Source organism: Hevea brasiliensis, chromosome 12 (assembly GCF_030052815.1).
Source record: "Hevea brasiliensis isolate MT/VB/25A 57/8 chromosome 12, ASM3005281v1, whole genome shotgun sequence".
In the NCBI taxonomy this organism is placed as follows: domain Eukaryota; kingdom Viridiplantae; phylum Streptophyta; class Magnoliopsida; order Malpighiales; family Euphorbiaceae; genus Hevea; species Hevea brasiliensis.
Genome location: NC_079504.1, coordinates 46,205,293 through 46,224,563, shown reverse-complemented (window position 1 = coordinate 46,224,563; position 19,271 = coordinate 46,205,293). Strand labels below are relative to the sequence as shown.

At 32.8% G+C, this 19,271-nt stretch overlaps 1 protein-coding gene across 1 annotated transcript; it reads left to right on the top strand.

The window, feature by feature from the left end:
• Positions 1-4,662: 4,662 nt before the first annotated feature.
• On the top strand, positions 4,663-8,140 carry LOC110667810 (methylesterase 17). The gene is made up of 4 exons (XM_058131565.1): positions 4,663-5,011; positions 5,165-5,305; positions 5,406-5,540; positions 7,796-8,140. The coding sequence occupies exons 1-4, from the start codon at positions 4,781-4,783 to the stop codon at positions 8,069-8,071; spliced, it is 783 nt and encodes a 260-aa protein (XP_057987548.1). The 5' UTR covers positions 4,663-4,780; the 3' UTR covers positions 8,072-8,140.
• The last annotated feature ends 11,131 nt before the right edge of the window (positions 8,141-19,271 follow it).

Sequence of the window (19,271 nt, the reverse complement as noted above, 5' to 3'; positions counted from 1 at the left end):
TTTATTAGGTTAAGTTAGTATATGAATTCTGGAAATTTCCTAAGTGATCATTTGACCCCAGAATACTCATTTAGTCATATCTCCCACTAGGAAGCTCTAATTAGGATAAGCCATACTGATTTGGAACCCTAAGAGTCAGGGCTCCAACTTTGTTTTTGATTTGGTCCTCAAATTATGAACATAAGAACCCTAAAATGGGAGTCAAAATTTTTGACCTGAACATGAATCCTGGTAGAACAGGGTACATGAGTCCAAGCCAGTGATTTGGCCATAATTAATTTTATAAAACTTGAAAAATTGTAATAAAAATTTTTGAGTGACTATAAGACATAGGGTAACAACTTCTCTGAAGAACCTTAGGCCTAAAAATGACTATAACATAACCAATTAATTAGATAAAGAAAAAATCTAGAAATTGCCAAATTCTAGACCTTGAGAAAGGTTCATAAAATAACTTAGCATATGATATGAAATAAAATAGAATACTTTGTTAAGCATAAAAATGACATGAATTAATGAAACTATAGGTATGAAATAACATTATTTTGCCCTAAGTACACCTAGACTCATTTATATAGCTTGGACCGATTGGTATACCAATTAGGGACTACATATTGCAGTATTGCCCACAGGGATAATCATTGACAGAAAACATATGTCTAAGATGATTGTTCTATTGGCTTTATACCTGCCCGATGGCCATAGTGCCAATTTTCATTATTACTGGCTTATGTCTGCCCGCTGGCCTAGTGCCTGACATGATCGTTGTATATTGGGTAGACATACAGATGTCTGACTAGTATACTCCCGTGTATCCAGTCTTTATAGTCTGTCATAGGTTACTTGGGCACAGATAAAAATAATAAGCTTTAAATATAAATAAGTACATGAGAAAATCATTAATATGAATTTTATAAGACTGAATATAAGGTATATGCACAGAAAAGATCCCTATTAGCTTATTTACTTCCAAAGTTCTATAAAACATGTAAAAGATTTTAAATACATGAAAATTGATATTTATTTATAAGGTTATGCATGAAATAATTATTTTAAATTGTTTAGTTATTTTTCTTTATTTATGCATCACTAAGTGTTATGCTTAACGCGTTGGTTCTTACCATGCATAGGTACTGGAGAGCAGCAGCAGTAGTGGAGCCTAAACCAGACTTGGACCAGATCTACTACAGTGTGGGTTGTCAGCTCATCAGTCATTTTGGTAGGGCTCATGTACATATTAAATTTTGCGTTTTGGTATTGTATGTAATTAAATGATGTAAATAATTTTGGATTGTATATAAATTATAAATTATTGTATATGTAAACTTTATATGAATGAAATGTAATTTATTTTCTTAAAATTAATATAAGCATGAGAAGTGATATGATGAATGAATAGATGAAATGGATATAAATTGTTTTAATAGGTAACATGAAACCCACCATTCACTAATAAAACAGGGGGAACTCTGTCTGGGTCTCCATAAAAATGAAATGGGATAAAAAAAAAATTCTACAAGTGAGATAATAAAATTAAAAGGATATTAAATTATTATTGTAAACGATAAGACAGGATAGGGTACTCCAGCACCGAATGTAGTATGCCTTACTCGGCTACACTGTAGACGGGTGAGGAGTGTTACAATTTCTTTATTGAATTTACAAATATACCCTTTAATTCCAATCTCTTCTTTTAATTAATTGTTAGTCCAAATTTAGTTTAGATTAGTATATTTTTATATCAAAAATTAAATTTATAACATAATTCTTCGAGAAAATGATATCTTTTCTATACTACTTGAGCGACTCGTGCATTTGCAGTTGGGCCACATCAAGAGGCTGGGAGCTCTACTTTTCTTTTTCACTAGAAGCATCGAAGGAGTTGGAGTTGGAGTTGTGGATGGGGATTATCCAGTGGGCTAGTATTCTATTCAGATTCCTTCGATCTATGACCCTTGAGCTGCTATGCTATAAGGAGTTGGAGTTGTGCCTCTGCTAACAACTTAAACTTTTGACATGGTCGTAAGCACTCGATCCTACAATAATTATCTGTAATAACCTTTATATATCACTATAAAAAAAAAAGTTTTGTAACCAATTTTTGCAACCATTGAAATTGATTGATATTAGCAATCAATTTTGCAAGTTTTTTTTTAATAAAATAGTTAATTTTTAAAAATTTAGCAATCGATTCAAGAATCAGTTGCTAAATCGATTGTTATTAACAATAAATTTATAATTGGTTACTAATAATTGGTTGCTAAATAAGTTACTAATTGATATTATAAAAATCTTAAATATACGATTAGCAATCAATTTTAAAATAAAAATCTTAAATATGCGATTAGCAACCAATTTTAAAATCGGTTGCTAAAATATATTGCTAATAGCAACTTATTTTAAAATCGGTTGGTAATAGTAGCCAATTTAAGAAAATTGATTGCTAAATTAAAAAAAAAATTATTTTAATTTGCTCTAAAGTTAACAACTAATTGCAAATCAATTACTAAATCGATTGTTATTTGCAGTCGATCCCTTGTCGGTTGCTAATACCAATTGATTTTTACAACCAATTGTAAATTGGTTGCCAAGTTTTTTTCCTCCAAAAATTCTCACTAATTTTTATTTATTTATAACCAATTTGTGATTTGGTTGCTGACAGCAACCGATTAAAATTGGTTATTATTAGTAATCCATTTTTTAATCAAATTTTTTCCCTAAAAATTTTCACCCAATTTTTTATTTTCTTTTTTGATTTACAATTGATTTACGAATTGGTTACTAATAGCAATTAAATTTTGAAACTGATTAAAATCAGTTACTATTAATAACTAAATTTTTCCCCTAAAAATTATCACATTTTTTTTTGTAATTTTCATTTGCAATTGATTTATTAATCGATTACTAATAGCAACCGATTTTGATTTGCAATGAATTTGCGAATTAACAACTGATTTTTGTAATCAATTGCGAATCGATTACAAAATTTTTCCCAAAAAAAAATTTTATAATATTTTTTGTATTAATTTTTAGTACTAATTTTTCATTAATAATTTATTATTTAAGTAATTTTTTGAAAAATTTATTTATTTGAATTTTTTATTTATTATTTGGAAATTTATATTTTTATAATTTTTCAAATTAATAACCGAATTTTTTGTTGCTAAGTTAGTTACAAATAGCAACCGATTTACAAAATGTTTATAAAATTATAGAATTAAAGATACTAAATTTTTTTTATAACTGATTATATTTCAGTTGCTGTTAGCAATCGATTTTGGTTGTTAAACCGATTTTTACCAAAAGTTTTATTTTTTAAAATTTAATTAATTTAACAATCAATTTGACTATCAATTGTTATTCATAATCATTTTGATTATCGGTTGCTATTTGCAACTAGTTTCATTATAACCGATGGAATTAATTACTAAATCATTTATTAAATCGATCAATAATCGATTCTAATAGATTAGCAATCATTTTTTTTTTTTGTGTAGTATATATAACTGAAATAGCAATAAATAGATGTTTAGTTTTTTTGGAATGCTACTTTAATTTCATTTATGAATTAATTAAATAAAAATTTAATGATAATTTAAGGACTAAACTTAAAAGTAGCTTTTTTTTTTCAATTTGTGAATTTATTTAAATGTTTTACATTTGAAATAGTTATTTAAATTTTTTAATTTTAAAATAATTCAAGTTAAAATTATAATATAATTGATAGTGAATTTACTCTTAGGATTTTGTGAAATAAGAGTTGAAGAGTATTTTGTCAAGTATTTGATATTATCAAAATTGATTTTTAATTTTGGCTAAATTTCTTTGAATAATTGAAATAAAAATAAATTATCTTGCTGCCTTGCGAGTTGGGACGCTTATCTGTTATCTGCCGTGCAACAAGCATCACGGGGCCCACTATCAAATATAACTTGCACCAGTTAATAATAATAATAATAATAATAATAATAGTAATAATAATAATAATAATAATTCTTAAAATTAAATAAATTATTATTAATTTAATTAATTTATTTAAGCTTCTTTTAACGTTGTGTGTTTTTTGTTGAATGTGAGTTTAGCATACTCAGGCCCTTAGATCATACAATGTTTAAAACTTTTCTTTTACATTCTTAAACGTGCATAAAAACATTAAATTTAATATTAGATATATTAAACGATAATAATAATAATAATAATACATAATTTTTAATAATTTATTTTTTTATTAATAAAATTAAATTTTAAATTATATATAAAAATAAATATTAACCAAACATTCATTTATGACGTGTAAATCATATTATAAAAATTAAATATTTTTTACTCAATTTTTTAATATTTTAACTTAGAAATAATTGTCAAGCGTTAAATGCTTCAATTAAATTAATAAAAATTTATCTAACTAAAGTAACAATTATTACAAATTTAAATAAATTAATAAAGACAAAACTTTGATTTGATTGTAATCTGTCTTCGGAGTTGGGACGCTTATCTGCTATGCAACAAGCATCACGGGCCCATTATCAAACAAAACTTGCACCAGTTAATAATAATAATAATAATAATAATAATAATAATAATAATTCTTTTTTTTTTAAAAGTTGATAATATTAATAATCAGATAGCACCTGCGCCAGTTAATAATAATAATAATAATAATAAAATTTGAAGCTTCTACAAAGTGGGGGATCATGACTCAGAAGAAGAGAACGACAAGAAAATATAGTGTGAAGATTAATCTGCAAGAAGAAAGAGTTAGTGAAATTTGAGGTAGAAAATGGCGGAGAAACGTTCACTTCCACATTTTGTTTTGATTCATGGAGCAGGTCACGGAGCTTGGTGCTGGTACAAGATCAGGTGCCTCCTGGAAACCTCCGGTTACAAGGTAACATGTCTCGACCTCAAAGGTTCTGGTATCGATCTCTGCGATCCCAACACAATCCTCACCTTCCATGAATATAACAAGCCTCTTCTCGACTTCTTGTCCAATTTGCCAGAGAATCACAAGGTAATTACCTTGCCATCTGTTTTATCTTTGCAAATAGCCAAAACCCCCAAAATAACTTATCCCAAATAGCTCATATTCCTTGTCTATTTTACCTTTCAATCTCATTGATTTTCTCGGGTAAGTGATGGCTATAATTGTTTTGTGCATATGCAGGTTATCTTGGTGGGGCATAGTGCAGGAGGTTTAAGCTTGACGGACGCTATACATAGATTCGGCAAGAAAATTCAGATGGCCATTTACATTTCAGCCAACATGTTGAAGTATGGCTTCTGTACACCTCAAGATGATGAAGATGTAAGCAATTCCCTATCTTATTTTCATTTAAATTTTAATTATTTGAAGATATAAAAAAAAATAAAATAAAATTATTTTCTAATGTATAACAAATGTGCAGGGAGAGCCTCATCCATCTGAATATGGGGAAATAAATGTCTTTGAATATGGCATGGGAATTGATCAGCCTCCAACCTCTGTTATCATAAAGGAGGAGTTCCAGTGTGAAATTTTGTATCAAATGAGCCCCAAGGAGGTTAGCAAAATAATTCTCTTCTCTCATTTCATATTTAGATGTTAATTGCATTTTAAATAAATTTGAATACATGAATTTTAATGGTCTCTATATGAAATATGAAGAAATCCTCAAGGTTAAATACTATGTAAAAAATTTTATAATGGTCTTTTCTTGATAATTTTCTTGGGATACTAATATCCCCTCAAGTTTGCTGTAATATATATATATATATATATATATATATATATATAGTGATTTAGTACTTGAAATATCTTATATCTGTGAGTTTTGGGAAGAATTGATATTAGCAGTGTAATTTTTATTTTGCAGAGTGACTCGTATTGGTGATATTTAAATCACAAATGAAATAACTTTCTTGTTATATGAAAGCCGCTCTTTCACACTTTAATCTATATTATTTCAAAATTAATATTTTCAATTTTTATATTAACATTACTAAAAAATGCAACATTTAACCCCTGTTGGTATGAATTCTACATTATTTTGTCAAATTCATATATAAATCCAAATTGTGAATAATTATTTTAAATAAAAATTCATTTGTAAGTTTTATAATCAATTTTATGAAATTGGTTATTACTAAATTAATTTTTATTAAAATTGATAAAATTTAGAAATAAATTTTAAATTTAAAATCCTATATGTTTTGAATGATAAAATTACTTTCTATTGTTTTATCTCATTTTCTCTTGGCATTCACTTTTTCTCATTTTGTTTATATGATAGACACACAAACAAAAACACACAGAGACAAAGATACAAATACATAATAGGCATAAAAATAAATAGAAATAAATATGAACACAAATGTAGATACGAACAAAGACAAACACGAATAAACATAGATAACACACGCACATATAGATTCAGACAAAAACAGACACAAACACATACATAGACATGAACATAAATATAGACAAGCAAATATGAACACAGAAACAAATACAAACAGAAAGATGCATATAGACACGAACACAAACACACATATATAGATTGACTGACATAGATATAGACATATAGATGTAGACTCACATAGACAAGCATGGACACAAACAACAATACAAACACAGACAAATAGAAATACAGACATAGAGATCGACACAAACACAAAAAAAAGAACATAAATAGATAAACAAAGACGCATACAAATGCAGACAGGCTCAAGCGAACACAAACATAGATATAGATATAAACATAGATAAATACAAATATAGATACAGACACAAATATAGACATGAACATAAACGGACATAGACATAGATATAGATGGACATAAATATAGACAAAGATAAACAAACACAAACAAGTAGAATTATAAATATTTTAAATGCTCATTCTCTTATTTAAAAAAAAAAAAACAAAAAAGAAGGTAAAAAGATGTACATATTAATTGATATAGAAGGATATTTAAAAAAAAAAAAAAAGCTTTGAATTAAATTTTTTATTCATGCCAAATACAAAATTTATTTTATATTTAATATATAATATACTAAATAAAGGAATTCATTTGTAAATGAATTCTCTCGTAAAATTCATTTACATGAACCGAACATAACCTTAGTTATTTCTTACTTGTCTTTTAATGTTATTTAACTTTGAGGTTTGGTACTTAAAAAGTTTGAAGATAGAGATGACAATTATTTTCAAACTCGACCTGACCTACTGAACCTAATCAATTTTTCTTGAATCCATTCCAACCTCAATATTGTACAGGGTAGGAGCAGGGAAAAGGTCTCCCACCCCGATAATTTATTATTTATTAAAATATAAGTTATATATATATATATATATATATATATATATATATATATATATTTAAGTATTATAATTTAAAAAAAATATATGTATATTATTAAAATTATGTTTAAAATTTATATTTTTAACTTATAATTTATTTTTAATAAATAATTTTATATTATATAAAGATACATTAAAATAAAAAAGAAAAGAATAAAAAGAAAAATTTGCCCTACCTTGCTTCCTAGCGAGGAAATTGAGGAAATTCTCACCTTGCCCATTGCCATTTCAATTTGAGGGATATTAAATTGCAATTAAAAAATATAATCAAAGTTAAAAGTTCAAAACTGACAAATAAAGACGAAATTTTTATAGCTAGAATCTCATTACATAAAAAAAGGTGTGTGTGTGTGTGTATATATATATATATATATATATATATATATATATATATATATATATATATATATATATAACCTGTTTTGTTGACTAATTCTTGATTTGGGTTGAGTCAGGACTTGACATTAGCATCCAGTCTTCTTCGACCAGCACCATGTAGGGCATTCAGAAGTGCTCAATTCGTCGGAGGAGAGGATGCAGATTCGGTGCCTCGAGTATACATCAAGACACTGCATGATCGAGTATTGAAACTGTCGCAGCAAGAAGCCATGATTAGGAGATGGCAACCTTCTCTTGTTTTTGCTTTAGAAAGTGATCATTGCCCAATTTTCTCCACCCCATCTCAGCTCTTCTCTTGTCTAATCAATGCTGTTGCTTCCATTAAGTTTTAACTAGCGAAGCACAGTTATTTATATATTTTTTAATTTTAATATATAAAAATAATATAATATCTTATAATATATTTTATTTTTATTATTTTTATTTTTCAAAATTTTTAATAAAAATTTTATAATAATAAAATATATATATATATATATATATATATATATATATATATATATATTGTAACTTACTTTATAATCTTAAGAGAATAATTATCAAATAACTTATAATTTAAATATATAATTGAGAATTAATTATTTAATTATAATTTAAAGTAATTAATTAATTAAAAATAAAAAAATTTAATAGAAAAAATCATATGATAATATAATAGAGAATATAATAGAGAATGTCACGTGGTTATACATAGAATGTTATATGTTAGTTTTTTAAAAATATAAAAAATTTAATAAAAAAAGTTATGTAGTAATTTAATAAAGAAAGTCACGTGACATTATAAAAGAAAATATTACATGGCACATTTTTGAAAATATTTTTTTACTTTATGTATATTATTTTTTTCACACTTTTTAATTTTGACTATTTATATTAACTATTTGTTTTGCTTTAATTTTAAAAAATTAAATTAAATAGATGCTATAATAGATCTAGAAAAAAAATTTATGAGTCAGCCTATAAAAGGTACTATTAAAAAATTTCAAAAACATAATATTAGTATTATACGATTGGATTCAATGAGGTCTATACTAAAAACTATTAAAAATTATATTATTATTTTTATTATTAATTTTATTAAATACATTACTCTCTAAAGTCATTCATCAAGTAATATTACATCTAAATATCTTACATCAATTGAAAAATACTATTTACTCTTATTTAGTTTTAATTTTTATCAAAAAGAGGTTCAATTATTAAATTTATGAGAGTCAATTTAAATATATATATATATATATATATATGAAATGATTTTTTTTTTTAAAATAAGAGTCGATTGACCCCTCTTTTATCAATGTATCCGCGACTGAATAAATGCAATTATTATATAAATTGATGATGGGGCATCTTAATTAGGATTAAAAAATATTTTATTTACTATCTGAATGTTATAGATTTTTTTTTTTATTTGTGGCCTCCTAGCTAATTGATTTACAATAAATTAATAAAAAAATCAATATGTATATGTTTGCATCAAAAATAATTAAATTAACTCATTAATTATTTTAGATCTATGATTAATTAAATTAATTTTTTATGAAATTAATTTAATTATAAGATATAAATTAAATAATTAGATATTATTTTTTGTGGTTATCAGAAGGAAGTTACAAGGAGTAAATCAAACTACAGGAAGTTACTAGATCATGGGCAAGTTATTGGCAGTTAAGAAACTAGTGCTGGAGAGTTACAAGAACAAACTAAACGTGCAACATGAAGCAAGTGTTGGTTCTAGAATCTTCACAAGATTAGTCAGGTGCTACTATAAATATGCTTTGCAACTTTGGTAGCCCCAATTACTCAATCAATCAGCAACAATAGACTTTAGTAGTCTATTTATCTTTAATTTTATTTGTCTTTTATTTTCCAAAGCTTTGTATTTATTTTCCAAGCATTGTATTCCAATTTTCAGCAGTCAATATAATTTTTTATTACTTTAATTGTTCATTTAAAGTGAAATTTTGACGAAGCTGTGTTCAGTCTAGTCAGTTTCCACAATCGTTTGAGAGAAATCAGAAGAGCGCATAGTTGATACACTCAGTATCTGGCACGTCTGCATTTCTAAGCTATTAGCTAACTAAATTATTTTCTAAGGAAACAATTTTTGGACGCCCAGTGGAACACAACTTTTGCAGTGTCAAAACATCGTTCTACACTAATTTCCACTATTCTTCGTTAAAAATTTACAACAATTTTTAGCAGACCCAGTGGGACTAAGGTCTCATTTTATCATTCGATAATACTATTTTTGTGGGCAACATCATGCCTAGCATCATTTTTGCAGGCAACATCATGCCTCCAAAAACAAGAAGCAAAGAAACCAATGGGTCTCAGGATGTGGAGGGAAGTCCTACTGTAATTGGTCTAAATATATAGGTTCCATTCATGGTGGAACACTTTAAAAGGTGACCATTACAGGGAGAAGAAATCCATATTCTAGATGTAACAGAGATTGTACTTACCTTGCCCGCTGACCTAGTCTAGGAGCGAGGTGGAGCAGTTTATAATATTTTTTATATAGAAAAACTGGCATTTATTATCATGAATGCTTTGATAAAAGGCATCAATTCATGGGTGAAAAAATCTCATCAATTGGATGCACAATTTATTTCTGTAAAATATAACATTCTAATTTCTGTGTTACTTTTTGATGGCTAGGTTCCTCAGTTAGAGGAGTCTGACTGGGAGTCCAGGAGCTCCAGGAATATTGGAGGGCAGTCCTTGCCATGAGCTCCCTAAGCCAATGTCGAGGGAAGTCGAATTTAGACTAAAGAAAGGTACCAGCCACCCCATAGGAGAGATGAGCAGGTGGCGGGACAACCCAGAACACCAGTCCAAGTCAACTGCCCCAGCGACAGAACAGGTGCTTTTGTGTAAATTATTGGAAACACTAACCTTGTGACTCATCTGAGCAGTTATGATACAGAGACTATTATAGGTCCTTAGACCGCTCCAGTACCTCAGCAGGTGCTCACACTGTAGGTAACCTTTGGCCCAGGGGACAATAGTCATAGAGGAACCAACATCCCCATGGTGCAGATGTTGCAATCCACCGCACCAAGACCCTAGGTGCTGGCATCCATAGTTCAAGTTCTAACAGTCCTAGTTGCACCATAGGTGAACATCGACGTAGTTAGGGATGCCGTTTAGGAACTGTATGGGCTAGGCCTTAGGCAAATTGGTTGCCCAGAATTCCATGAGCCATATCTTGACACCATTGACAAGGAAAACCCATATCCAAGAGGCTATTATATCCTTGAATTTAGTGTCTTTTTAAGGGAAGATGGGCAGTTAACTTTGGAACACGTAGCAAAGTTCACGATATAATATGGAGAATTGGCGAATTATGAAAACTTCACCAGTTACAAACTGAAACTATTCCCAAAATCACTCACTGGAACAACCTTCATTTGGTATTCAACTCTCCCGAGAAACTCTATTTTTTTCTTGGCAGGAAATGGAGAGGCTATTACATACTCTATTCTTTCGGGCCAAACCCAAAGTATGCGTAACCGAGCTTTCTAGAATGACCTAGAGGAAAGGAGAGTCAGCAAATGCTTTCATTGCACGTTTCAAGAAGATGAGTAATAGGTGCAAGGTGTTTTTACCTAAAATTAAATATGTTAAAATGGCCCAGAGGGGATTAGACATCAGGCTTCGAAAGAAGTTCCAAGGGATGGAGTTCAAAGACTTCAATGAGTTAGCTGCTAAATTTACTAAATACGAAGAGTTGTTAATGGAGGAATCGAGATTTGAAGAGGACAACTATGGGTATATATTACTAAGAGGTAAGCAATCATGAACTTATTGTGGCTAATTTGGTTACTATTGGTACCTGTGTATGTCCTGCTCTAGGTACACTAATTAAAGTGGTTAACCAAAGGAAGACTCAGATGACTTCAGTCGCATCTCCTCAGTATGCTTTCGATACTAGTAAGACTGAGGAGATATTTGATTTTTTGCTAAAAGAAAGGTTCGTTAATCTCCCTCCTAACCACAAGCTTCTAACCAAGGAGAAAATGAGAGGGAGAGACTACTGTAAGTATCATGATTCCTACAATTATAACATGAATAATTGTTGGGTCCTCAGGGGAGTCATCTAGGATTGCATTAATAAGGGGGTCCTAAAATTCCCTAGGAAGAAGGACTCTATATTGATTGACGAGGACCCATCTCCTCTGATGGCATTTATCAGCATGCCCACAGTGGATCTTCGAGGATTCATCAATGAGTTAAGAAAGTTATAGGTCCAAACTAAGGAGATTAGGAAATCTAGACGCCCGCGTTGAGGGTTTTCAACTTATAGAGCCCTCCCTAAAATCCTTAAGAGGTCACCCGGGAGGCAGGAACAATATCCCACGCCACCTGAAAGAAGCCCTAGGGAGACATACAAAAGATCCTATAGCAAACCCAACTGAGGAATTGGCCATTATCCAGGCTGTTTCCTAAGGAAGGCTAAACCTGCTGCACCTATGGAACTGGTAGTGAAGTTTTAGAGGTGCCAACCTCTTTTTGCGACACCACCCTTGGTTGAGTTGAACAAACAATGGCGACTAGTGCACCATCCTAAATTTCCACAACCATTGACTAGACACAGAAGAGAAGGCTCAAGAGACAAAGGGTTGTGGAAATAAGAAAAAAAAAAGAATAAAAAGTTCAGCCTCTACAAAAAAGCAAGTTTAATAGGAAAAAGACTGAAGACTCAGAATCAGTGGGGAGTTCAGAAGAAATACCTGCTCAAAACAAAGAAGGTAAAGTTTTACTTACTGGTTGTGATTTTGCTTGCTTAATTTTGCCCGCTGCTTTTGAGAAGCTAGTGGCAGAGGTATCTGAGGAAACATAGGGAATAGTAGACCCTTTCGATGTTGAGGTATTTAGTGGGGTTACCATCTAATGCACTAATCCAAGGGAGCCGAAGAAAGTTATGATTGATAAACCATTGGAGCAAATGACTAAACATTTGCAGCCCCTATATATCACGGCCCATCTCAATGGCCTACCTACCTCCAGGGTACTCATTGATAATAGGTCGATAGTAAACATAATGCTGCTCAGAATGTTGTTGACGCTAGAGAAGTCAGAGGAGGACCTCATTACCACTGATGTCTTGTTGTCTGCATTCAGTAGAAAGGTATCCAAGACTCTTAAAGTCCTTCCAATGCAGGTAACTATGGGTAGTTCCACCACAGCTTTCTTTGTGGTTCATTCTACTATAAATTACTGAGTACTTTTAGAAAGAGACTAGATACACGTAAATTGGTGTCTTTTGTTCACTTCACTAGTTTCTGTTGCTTTGGAAAAGGAATGATGTGGAAGTCATATAGGCAAATACTAAGCCATTTAGAGCCCACTCTGATGTAGTGGAGGCCCAATACTATGATGTTGACATAAGCCCTATCCAATTTTTGAAGAAAAAACCTCACTAGAAGGCTTAAGGGGTAGCAGCCTGCAACTCCCTTGACAGTAATCATGTCCTCTTACAAAGTTTGCCATGAAAACCAGACTTGCTGTTCTTACAAAAGGGACATAAAAAGCAAAAATGGGAGATCCAATCAAAGAAACTGACACTGCACTTGCAATTGTGCTGTGCAAATGGCAGAGGGTGGTGCCCATGATAAAGGAGCTCCATAATGAGTGATAAATATACATAAAGGGAAATAGTAGTGGCTATAGCTTCCTTAACCAAAACTCAGATGTAGCAACTCCTTAACAAGATAGAAGCAAAAGGAACTCTAGAGACAGAATGTGCTGGGGGTCATTTACAAAAAGGAACTAGAGGAGGATGACCTATAGGAGATACAATTTTAGGACTGGAACTTGCACCTGTAAAACTGGATAACGTATTAACCAGAGTTCAGGACCTTACGGAGGAGGTTAGTCTTAGCTTTCTTGAGGAGCCTCGGGTAACTTATATTAGTACTTTGTTAAGGAGTGATTTGAAATAAAAAAAAAAATCTCAATTTTGCATGAGTATAAGGATTGTTTCGTATGGAATTATGATAAGATGCCATACTTATAAAGGAGCTTGGTCGAGTAGAAATTGCCTATTAAGCTAGATTATATGCTATACTAACAGACGCCCAGAAGGATGTTAGAGGTGGTCCTGAAGGTGAAGGAAGAAATTGAAAAAATGTTAAAAGTAGGATTTATCAGACTAACTAGGTACAGTCAATGGCTTTCTAATATTGTATCAGTTGTTAAGAAAAATGGGAAGTTGTGTGTGCGTTTTGATTTCAGGGATCTGTATGTCACAACTCTAATGGACATGTACGTTATGCCAATAGCAAACATGTTAGTTGATGCTACTACTAAAAAAGAACTATTGTTCTTCCTTGATAGTTTCTCTGGCTACAATTATATCTTCATTATTCCAAAGGATGTGTCCAAAACTGCCTTTAAATGTCCCGATTCTATCCAAACATTTGAATAGCTGGTCATGCCCTTCGGGATGAAAAATGCCGTGCTACATACTAGAGAGCTACGAATGCCATTTTTCACAACATGCTTGGACACTTCATGGAGGTGTACATCGATGACATAGTGATAAAATCCAAAAAAGCATATTACCACTTGGAGCACCCGAGGAAGAGTTTTTAGAGGATAAGACAACATCAGTTAAAAATCAATCCCTTCGAATGTGCATTCAGAATGAAAGCCAGGAACTTCTTAGGATTCTTGGTACATTAGAGAGGGATTGAGATTGATCAAAACGAAGGTGATTCAAGAAGCTAAGCCACCTCAGACTAAGAAATAGTTGTAGAGGTTCTTGGGGCTGATAAATTATTTAAGGAGGTTCATCTCTAACCTTGTAAGAAAGGCAAAAGAGTTTTCCAATCTTCTGAAACTCAGGCAAGAGAATGAGTTCAAGTGGGGGGAGAAGCACCAATAGTCCTTCGATAAAATCAAAGACTATCTCACCAGGCCGCTAGTTTTGGTTCTGTCCAGGAGGTGTTCCATTGAAACTCTGTTTGTCCATTGCATTTGACTTTATCGGTTATATGCTATCACATGATAACCAAGCGGGTCATGAGCAGACAGTGTACTATCTCAGTTGGAATCTTACAGATCCAGAAACCAAGTACTCTCATATTGAGAAGCTTTACTTAGCTCTGTATGTCTCTTGTATGAAATTAAGACATTATTTAATTGGGTCTAGAGTGTATGTTGTTTCTCAAACAGACTTAATAAAATATATATTGTCTAAACTTTTAATTACTAGATGGATTGGAAAATGGTTAGTGGCACTGTCTGAATTTACTTTAATCTGTTATCCTTAAAAAGTTGTGAAAGGATAGGTGTTGGCCGACTTTTTGGTAAGCCATCCTTATTTAGATGTGGTAGAACTAGTGGGATAAAACTTGAATATTTTCAGTGCTGAGAAGGTTCCATGGACTCTGTGGTTCGATGGTTCTAGTATGGAAACTTCAATAGGTGCTGGAGTTGTAATCACTTCCACTGCAGGAACCAAGACGACAATATCTTTCAACCTAAAGTTCCAATATGCCAACAATCAAGCCGAATATAAGGCACTGATAATTGGTCTGGAGATTTTCAAAGAGTTAGGAGATGAGGAGGTACATATCATAGGATATTCACAACTGGTCAGCAAGTAGCTAATAGGGGAGAATAAGTCCGATAGCTTCTCCCTGGCTTCGCACTTCACCTCAGCAGTACAATTTCTAAATAGCTTCAAAGAAGTAGCTTTCACACACATGCCCAGAGAAGTCAACTGGGAAGCTAATGAGTTGGCCCAATTAGCCATGGGCTTGAAGATGTCTTGGGAACTAACCCATAGGATGATTTTGGTCCAAAAAAGGAAACACCCATCTATCGAGGAAAGTGGCATTCCAGTTGATTCATTTACCATTGACCTTACTATTGTAGATGACTGGAGGACCTTACTGACAAGGTGCCTGGAAAATCCTATGGCTAAAGTATCTCACCACATCAAAATGCAAGCCTTGAACTATTTGTTACTGGAAGGAGAATTGTTTCGAAAAGACTTCAACGGCTTATTACTTCAGTGCCTTGGCCCTTCTAAGGCTTAGAGGGTGATGCAACAGGTGCACAAAGTTATCTGTGAGGTACACTAGACAATGTGAAAATGAGATGGCTGATTAGGAGACACAGCTATTATTGGCTAAAAATCCTAAAAGATTGTATAACCTATGCTAAGAGATGGCAACAGTGCTAAAAGTATGGTGCAATTAGAAGAAGGCCAGCAGAGGAAATGTACCCCATCTTAAAGCCTTGGCCGTTTAGAGGCTATAAACCTTATTGGAATGATCCACCCTACATTTTCAATGGGAAATAACTTTATTATTATTGCAACAGAATATTTCACCAAGTGGGTAGAAGTGGTACCTGCAAAGAACGTTGAACAAAGGGATGTAATTGTCTTCATTAAAGAACATATCATACACAAGTTTGGAATTCCTCAGACTATCACAACTAATCAAGGGACTATATTTACTTGGTAAGACATGAGAGACTTTGTAGAAGATTATGGTATAAAACTACTCACTTCAACTCTATATTATGCTTAAGCCAATAGACAAGCAAAAGCATGCAACAAAACATTGATATGTATCCTACAAAAGATGATCAAGGAGAACCCAAAGGAGTGGCATCGGATATTGTCAGAGACACTATGGGCATACAAAACCTCCTAGAGAGATGCAATAAAACTGAGCCCTTTTGACATAACGTATGGGCATGATGTTGTCCTTCCTATTGAGGTAGTAGTTCCCTCACTTGGGGTGGCAAGACAAAATAACTTGAGTTTACGAGAATACACAAAGTCAATGGCTATGGAGTTAGAAGAATTAGATAAAATCTACATGTTGGCCTTTAACCATATGGTCGTACAAAAGAAAAAGGTGTGAAGGATTTACAACAAAAGGATCCAAAGACAGAACTTATAGGAAGGTAACTTGGTTTGGAAAACTATATTGCTAGTAGGTGCTAAGGACAGAAAATTTTGCAAATGGTCTCTGACTTAGAAAAGACCCTTCTTAGTGAACTGGGTACTTAGAGGAAATGCATATTGGTTGGCTAGCCTTGCAGGGGAGACACATAAAAAAACAATTAATAGCAAGTAGCTAAACAAATATTTTCCCACTATGTGGGAAATATAGAAGCAGCCAGAGGAGGAAAGCTAAGGCCAAACCTACAGCCCCACCTGGGCAAACCTACCACCCTACCTGGCCGACCCCACGGCTTTCTTGAAGATTCTTGCAAGCACTAAAATAGATAAAATCTAACATACAACAATGTTTTCAATGTATTTGCACATGTAAAGTTAAAATAGTTGTGTAAAAGTAGGTCTGTCAGCTACTAATATAAATGAAAGAGTCAATCCATGGCTAAATGTTCATCAAAAGCTGTCAAACAACTATCATATAATATACTATACTTCATCCCATAAAAGTACAAATATCAAATCAAATCTAAAACAGGGACAAAAGAGCTGCTCGGATTGATGACCAATAGCTGCTGCTAGAAGAAAGGAAGTTAAGGCAGTTACAACGGCTCTGAATCTGAAACTCCATCTGAGAAAGTGCCACCTTCAGAAGCTTGCCTTTAGCATCTATCTTCCTGACACTCTAGGTGTAGTCTACCCACATCTCTACAACTCGATCTAGCAATGAGGCCCTGTAGGCCTTTACCTGGGCAATTTCGGCCTCTAGCTTAAGTACCCGCTAATCCAGTGCAGTAATCTCCTCTTTTTTCTCCAGATCTAAGCTCACCTGAGAAGCAAAGACTAGTCTTCCAAGACATAAACTCTTGAATCTCCTTAGTCAGAGATTTGGCTATCCTCATCCTATCCAAGTGCTCGGGGAACAAATTAGACAGCTAAGCTCAGAAGTCACCAAACTGCCCAGTTGGCTTAGAAGATGCCAAAGTAGAAAGAAAAGATAGTATCATGCCCTATTGATCCTCTGAAAGGTCACTAATCTCTAGAGTAAGCAGAAGCTCAGTCTTTCTTTGGTTGCACTAATAGCAGATGCCAAGGGTTTAAAGGGAGAACTAGTATAATCAATGTCGAGGTCAGTGAATAATGAGAGATTTAGGGAAGAAAAGGGATTATCTGCAATTTGAAAGCTAATCAGTGGAGATGCAGTAATAGCTAATGCAGCAACAACATTAAGCTCTTTAATCGATGCTACAATGGAAGTGGTAGTAGGGTTAATAAAAGTCATTATGACCTAAGGATCTAGTACCTTCATAAAAAAAGGAGTTAATATAGAGAGAGGGAATAGAAATGTACAAAGGGTGAAGTAACAAACCTTGAGAAGAGAAGTTAACTGCACATCGTTTAGAGAATCGACCTCCTCTACTACCTCAGTGTCATCTCTTTGATCCAGGCAAGTGTAGTAGTTCTTCCACCATCACTAAAAATAGCATCCTGGGAAGAAGAGATATCTGTGGTGGAAGTACCCTTAGAGGAGTCAGCACAATCAGAGTTCAAGGTAGCAGGGATCACAACAGGACTCATGGCAGAGGTCTTAAGACCTTTAGTCCTGAGAGTTATACGGCTTGAACGCTTGGGAACAATGGAGATAGGAGGGTTTTTCTCCAGTTTAGTAGTAGAAGGTGAAGCGCTATGAACCTTAGGCCTGAAACATGGTGCGAAGAACTTTACATTTTTGGCAAGAAGAGAAAGCTAAGATTAGGCCACCTTTTATTTCTGGACATACCAAGAAATAAGCGAAGCGCTTGTAAAAACTTACAGACTCTTAGAATCTACAAGTCCACTAACTATGGAAGGTAAGAGCAGTAGAGGTAGGGGAAGACAATGAACACAACTAAGCTATCTCGTAGAGCCTGGAGTCCCTGTAAGAATGGAGAATGATATAATACTGATGAAAAGAAGCTTTAGTCCCATCAATTGGGTTATAGGAAGGTGCTAGGGATGGGATGCTTTGAATCAAACCAAACTATCGAGACTAGAGAAAAGCCATATACAGCTCCAATCTCGGGTGAGCCACTCCTAGCAAGGTACCAAAGTTAGCGCTAGTATGTAAAGGCCTCACAGCAATAAAAGAGGCCTAGGTGCAAATAGCGCTCTCACTAGAAGGTGCATCACTCTGGTTCAACCACTAGGGTAGCTAAAGTAGAGTAAGATCCTCTGAAGAGTCAAAAAGTGTAAAGTCATCATAGCCTTTGGGAGATAGGCTGAGGAAAAATTGCAACACTTGATCTGTACTCCAGTCATAAGCAAAGGATACAACCCTAAAGCCAAAGACCTTAATCAAAAGAGCTAGAGCAGAACTTGACAATTGCGGGAAATACGAGAAAAGCCATAACTGGACCACCCAAAAACTCTCATTCACCTTACTCAGGGGAGCATCGAGTTATTTGAGCCAGTGTCTAATAAATGGAGCCAAGAAGCATATTCCCCAAAGCACACTCACCTCCTATGTCTATGAAATGAGCAAAAGGAAGAAGCCCAATAGAAGGCACCAAATAAAAATGATGCAGTCAATAGTGGTGGTGCCTATCCTAGCATAGATCATAGTAGCATAA

Excerpts from the sequence above, each read along its gene's own strand:
- LOC110667810 (XM_058131565.1), top strand. The coding sequence starts at position 4,781 with ATGGCGGAGAAACGTTCACTTCCACATTTTGTTTTGATTCATGGAGCA. Across the intron at positions 5,306-5,405 it reads CACCTCAAGATGATGAAGAT|GGAGAGCCTCATCCATCTGA; the intron begins GTAAGCAATTCC and ends ACAAATGTGCAG. Across the intron at positions 5,541-7,795 it reads ATCAAATGAGCCCCAAGGAG|GACTTGACATTAGCATCCAG; the intron begins GTTAGCAAAATA and ends GGGTTGAGTCAG.